The following is a 6080-nucleotide window of genomic DNA, read 5'->3' as shown; positions in this document are numbered from 1 at the left end:
CATTGAAAGATTGTCAAAAAACCTTTTGACTCTCCTAACAATTAGGTGGCAATGATGTGTTGTTGGATACCGCTTATAGTCTATAGTATTCAATTAGTGATCTTAAGGTCACTTAAATTATAATTGAATGATATTGCCAACATGTGTTGTTAGGTAATATTATTTTCAAAATATTTGATTTGTTTTAATTGTATTAAAACGCTAAAGAGATCCATGGGATACGGCATAAGAAATTTTGATTTTAATTTTATTCATTAATTTCGCTATGCGTGTGATTCAATCACGCTTTTATGTCGTTTACTTTCACTGCCTCTACCTCGATCATGAATTCTAATGGTGCTAGAAAGACACAAACAAGTGTCTCTAACAACATAACGTTTTAGGGCTTTTTGTGGTGTTTGGATGGACGGTGGGCTTGTAATTTTATCTTTATTTGTCTGTCATTATCTAGAAATTAAAAATAAATGCTTAACTTTGACATTGGGTTCATGGATAATAGTCTAGATTCTGATTTACGGAAGACACAGAAGAAACTTGATGCAATCATTATTTAGGATACATATCAGTGCAAAGAAGATACCACTCGTTTGAAAAAACGTCTTTGTACGTCAACTCAAATATCACTTGCTATGTTAGTCTATTCAGTCGGTCTCCTTATCTTGAATAGAAATATCCTTTTTTACGGAACGTAGATCTCGGGTAGAGCTGACTGGTTGCCAAACCCCTAACGAGCTTATTTTCTCTATAAAAAAGAAATAAGGAAGAAACCTGCATTTTATATATTTACTCTTCAAAAACTCGCCCCCGCCATTGTTGTGAGGATCAGAAGCTGACTCATCATGGCTACCGCCACTTCCGTTGTTCGGTCGCCAAAGGCCCCACTCTCTGGAAAATTCACGTTCGCTGATAAAAAAACAACGCTACCCGTCCACATCCCCCAATTTCCTCCACAACGCCGCCGTTTCACCCCTCTTTCCGCTTCCCTCCACGACAGCGAGAATAACAACGGATGCAATAAGAACGCGCAGGCCGTCGAGTTGGAGAAGCTTTTCGACGATGCCCCATACGATGACGTCTCTAAAGACTCCCCTTTGCATCCCAGTATGAATATCCCTGTCTTACCCCTCCTCCCTTCTTTCTTCGCTTTTTCTCAGCTTTAGGGTGTATTTTATTTGTAATACTGTAGTTTTACGTAGGCTATATTGTCATTTTCTTCAGGGCCACTTTCTTCAACCCAGTTTTCTAATTCGGTCTCTAATGGCAATCGCCTTCGCGTTGCATATCAGGTATTTTATTTGGATTTATCTGTAACAAATTATATATATATATATATATATATATATATTTATTAATATTTTTAGTTTTGGGGATCTGGTCAATGGTTACATTTTAAAATTTTACTATAATTCAACGAAACTGATCGTTTGATTGATTTGTGCTGAATTACAAGGGAGTTCGTGGCGCCTACAGCGAAGCAGCTGCTGAGAAGGCCTATCCCAATTGTGAAGCTGTTCCTTGTGATCAATTTGATTCTGCATTTCAAGTAATTACTGCTATTCTTTTTCACTCGTTTTGATTAAGATATAGTTTTTATATAGGAAAATGAGGTTGATTTTGAATGCGTGAGCAGATCTGGTTAGTCTTCTTTAGGAACCTGATTTTATTTTATTTTATTTTTAATTAGGCTGTTGAAAAGTGGCTAGTGGATAGAGCGGTATTACCAATTGAGAATTCCTTAGGTGGTAGTATTCATAGGAACTATGACCTCTTGCTTCGCCATAGCTTGCATATTGTTGGGGAAGTTAAGCTTGCAGTTCGTCATTGCTTACTAGCCAATCATGGTGTTAAAGTTGAGGACTTGAAAAGGGTTCTTAGTCATCCTCAGGTATGATGGAAGATTTAACTTGCTTGTTGACTAAGTTCCTCTTGTTGTTTTTAATGAAATACCTTTTTTTCCTGAATTTGGTGGTGTTTCAGGCTCTATCTCAGTGTGAGAACACTTTAACTAAGTTAGGATTGGGTAGAGAAGCAGTGGATGATACTGCCCTTGCAGCAAAGGTGAGTCTTGATTTGGAGCATAGATTTGATTTGATATGACAGATTTTGTAAGCTTTGTCACTGAATGTGCAACTTAAATTACTTGATGTGCTTTCATTGTCGGAGAACGCATTATGGATCTTATTTGTCCTCTCTGGTTTTTTTTTTTTTTGGTTTGCTTTCAACTGCTATAGCAATACATATGGGAGGTAGGCAGGAGCCACTTTATCTAGTGCCAATTCAGGTGGCTTCCTTGGTGATCCTAACCTGATCAAATAACATTTTATTCTATTGTGTGGATATAGCAAAGATATGGAATTTGGATTAAATGACTGCATTTGGAATTAATTGCTGCTATTGCATGAGTAAGATGTAGAATGTGGTATGTAGTATGTGGCTGATTTACTGTGCTGTTAATATGTAGTATGTGGCTTTCCGCAAACTAAATGATACAGGAGCTATTGCAAGTTCTTCAGCTGCGACAATATATGGACTGAACATTCTTGCTCAAGATATTCAGGTTTAAGTTGATTTTTGTCTCCTGATTAATGGTTTGGTATTGGATATTTGTCAGAATTTGAATTTTGGTAAGCCTCCCCTTTTTGACAGGATGATTGTGATAATATTACTCGATTTCTAATGCTGGCAAGGGAACCTATTATTCCTGGCATTGAGAGGCCATTCAAGGTTAGCCCTTCAATTCAACAACAGAAAGCTATTTGTAGGTTAAAGTACTTGGTCATAATTGTTTCATTGTTATGCTGCATTTGTTAGTCATTGTTGCTCTTGAAGTTGTTCTGATGTTTGAGAATTATTACGCAGACAAGTATAGTTTTCTCATTAGAGGAGGGTCCTGGTGTTCTTTTTAAGGCACTTGCTGTTTTTGCTCTTCGACAGATCAACCTTACAAAGGTATTGGTTTCCTGTGGATTTTCAAGTCACTTTGAAAAGCTATGTCTTGCAAGGTTTTTTTCTCGGTTGTATTAACATCCTTCATATATTGTTTCCTTTGATCAGATTGAAAGTCGTCCCCTAAGGAACCAGCCCTTGCGAGCATCTGATGATAGCAACAATGGCTTGAAGTAATTTTAGTGAAATATCAATTGCATTTGTCTTCAAATATGAAGTGAAAGATCGGTTAAAAATGGTTTTAGTAAAAATAATAAATTAATTATACTTTTATTTACTTCTTACTACCAATCATTTGGGTCGCTTAAACATATTTCATCCTGATAGTGTCAATGTCTTTGAATAGATATTTTGATTACCTTTTCTATGTGGACTTCGAAGCTTCAATGGCTGATCCAAGAGCACAGAATGCCCTAAGACATCTAAAGGTATATTGCTCTGCCTCTTCCATGACCTTCCAAGGGAATTAGATGTTAGATATCTAACAATATGTTTCGTTGGCAGGAGTTTGCAACATTCTTGCGAGTTCTAGGAAGTTTTGCAGTGGACACTACCATGACATGAACGAGTTGTTGACCATGGTAAGAATTCTACTTTGAACAGACTTTTTGGGTTAATTGATGGCAGGGTTCTACCTCTATAAGATGATGCAGTGGCAGAATGTTGCCAGATCATTATCATTTCATAAAATTTTGCATAGAACTTTACTCAAATACTGTCTAAAGTGAGGTTGCTGGGACCTGATGTCGTTGAGGATTTAATAAAACTAAGACAATTTTGAATCTCTTGGAAAGAAGATTATTTGGGTTATGTCATCTGCTCTAATTCTTTAATGAAAATTTTGTTACTGATTAACCTGAGACATATTCACTGTAAGCCATTAATCATAGTCTACCAATAATAATGATAAGAATCCATTCTTTTTAAATTGGTAGGCAGCATTAGGAAAGGGTACGTTTTAGAATTAGGCTGGAGGCTGGAGGGAGGGAGGCAGAGGGAATACAGTAGTATTCTTGTTGCAATTAAGCAGCAAGCTGGAATTTCAAATTTTTATCTTTCTGTATTTGGCTTGGATTATGCATGGCAACCTTGTAGGATGTTCTGGATCATCTGAATTACAAGAAATGCTGCCATTGCATATTAATTGATCTGGCTATTGTTGATTCATGTTCATTCAGTCAGTGGTGGATGCTTGATATGTCATGCTTTAACATAAATGAATGTGCCTAGGATAAATGATGATTTGCTGGTTTTTGTCCCTCAATCAATGTTGTCTTGTGGAAGATAGTGCTGTTGGGTCTCTAAGCATGTGAAGCTTCAGATCTGAGAGACTTTTATTCTTTTTTCTGATGGCTGCTAGAGGCTACTTTTTTGTTGTTGTCATTGGATGAGCCTAGAGCTAGCTTGAAATACAAGATGTTTTCCCTCACATTTGTTTAATAAACATAGGCCTTGCTTGAATTTGAACACAATATTCAAAGCTAGTTTTGCAACATTCAAGAATGTAGTTTGGATCCAAAAATGACAAACACAAGTTTAGACCTCAAAAGTATCTAGCCACCTTAGTTGTGTTTGAGTCGTGTTTTTTTTAGGTTTGGGGCAAAATAAGCATTTTTATTGTGTTTGCAACCTAAACACACTTATGGGAAACACAATTCCAAATTTAGCTTTGGTCAACTCAGTTTGATAGTCTATTACACACGTGACTACTACCTTATTAACAAAGTAGTCTGTAATTAGATCTTAGCTGCGGACATTTGCTCTTTTCCTAAAATTAGACTACACTATGGTGTGAAGCAGATGTGAGCCTTAGTACATTTATATTCCAGATGGATGTTAGGGCATATTGTTGTTTATTTCTTGGGCTTGATGCATGTGGAGAGTGGTGGGTGAGTTTTCTTTCTGTTCTTGGTTCCAGCTTGCATTTTTATTAAGGCTAAGTTGAGGAGAAACGTTGTCTTTGTTCAAACTCGTCTTAGTAATTTCATTTTATATCTATGCATCTTGTGGAGAGCAACTCAAAGGAAATGTCGAGTTAAATGTGATTATGGAGATAGTGGCAAGACTAAAGATATCAATTATACTTTCAGACTACTTCCCTGTAGGGAAGATTATTTCTGTACTCTATGAACGGTCCTGATCCCACTGGGAACAAGGAGCAAGTGCCAACCAAATTGTTTACCCTACTAATGAGTTTTAACTTCACCTCCTCCCCTTGTGCTTGTATCTTCCCAGTTCTCTCAATTACTTGACAGACAGGGTAATAGTTGCTAGTTGTTTCCTTTCCTCCTTTTATTTTTGCCTTCCATTTTTCTTTTTTATAGTTCTGTCTAAAGTTCAAAGCCCTTTGAACTTTTCATGATTCTGTTAGAAAACTTTGCCAAGTAACATGCATAGTTAAATGGTGTAAATATGCTTCTATTACCTTTGATTCAAGCATTTGGTGAGCTGTTGTTTCTTACACTTTGACTGATAATGCTGAAGCAGGACTCAGTATGAAGTATCGATGTTACATGGATCAAAATTTTACCTTGCACAGATATGGTTACTCACTATACAATGGTCGCATTTTTTGGTATATAGAAAAGACGTTGATTCAGCTTTGTACTGCTGCAATTAATAGCCAAGCCACTGCACTGCAAAGGAGGAATGCTGACAAAAAATCACTACAGGCAGTCTGGCCTATGACATTTTGTAATTAATTTATAGTAGTTTTTTACAAATGGAGTGAGTCTCCTATTCGTTGCTTTTAAAATTCTTGAGAAATGGGAACTGGGTTTATCTACTTCCTTGGTTTTGTTCTCATTCCGGTCCTTTCATTTGAGAACTACTTTGAGGCTAGAGAAATGGTAATTAGCTTTCTTTCGGCAGGCAGCATAGTCTCTTACTCTACTGAATGATAAAATTTTTCCATACTAAAATCCAGTGGGTTCTAGTTTAGAATTTAAAACCGTAATTACGATTCTTTTTGAATCAAAGGATACGGAGACATATTATAATAAATAAATAAAGAAGCAGAGGACTACTCTGGCGACTGAACATCTTGTACTCATCACATCACGGGATTAAATTCGACACGTTGAGACACTGCAACGTCGAACTCCTTTGGTTATTAAATTGCCAACTAAATAGGA

At 36.6% G+C, this 6080-nt stretch overlaps 1 protein-coding gene across 2 annotated transcripts; it reads left to right on the top strand.

The window, feature by feature from the left end:
• The first annotated feature begins 586 nt into the window (after positions 1–586).
• On the top strand, positions 587–5820 carry LOC18590108 (arogenate dehydratase/prephenate dehydratase 2, chloroplastic-like). Of its 2 annotated transcripts, none has more exons than XM_018127448.2 (12): positions 587–1101; positions 1219–1286; positions 1451–1543; positions 1685–1885; positions 1978–2058; positions 2462–2557; positions 2647–2724; positions 2860–2949; positions 3055–3119; positions 3293–3374; positions 3451–3527; positions 5434–5820. In XM_018127448.2, the coding sequence occupies exons 1-11, from the start codon at positions 840–842 to the stop codon at positions 3508–3510; spliced, it is 1176 nt and encodes a 391-aa protein (XP_017982937.2). In that variant the 5' UTR covers positions 587–839; the 3' UTR covers positions 3511–3527; positions 5434–5820. The 2 variants fall into 2 exon arrangements, with proteins under 2 accessions (XP_017982937.2, XP_017982938.2); XM_018127449.2 differs by having other exon boundaries at positions 5431–5820.
• Positions 5821–6080: the final 260 nt, after the last annotated feature.

This window comes from Theobroma cacao, chromosome 9 (assembly GCF_053813885.1).
Source record: "Theobroma cacao isolate CCN51 chromosome 9, ASM5381388v1, whole genome shotgun sequence".
Classification (NCBI taxonomy): Eukaryota; Viridiplantae; Streptophyta; class Magnoliopsida; order Malvales; family Malvaceae; genus Theobroma; species Theobroma cacao.
Note: the sequence above shows the minus strand (reverse complement) of the source record. Positions and strands in the feature narration are given on the sequence as shown.

What these genes read in the sequence shown, in the direction of transcription:
- LOC18590108 (XM_018127448.2), top strand. Translation starts at nt 840, where the DNA reads ATGGCTACCGCCACTTCCGTTGTTCGGTCGCCAAAGGCCCCACTCTCT. An exon ending in AATTTGATTCTGCATTTCAA is followed by an intron (nt 1,544 to 1,684) that starts GTAATTACTGCT and finishes ATTTTTAATTAG; the next exon opens with GCTGTTGAAAAGTGGCTAGT. An exon ending in GGGTTCTTAGTCATCCTCAG is followed by an intron (nt 1,886 to 1,977) that starts GTATGATGGAAG and finishes GTGGTGTTTCAG; the next exon opens with GCTCTATCTCAGTGTGAGAA.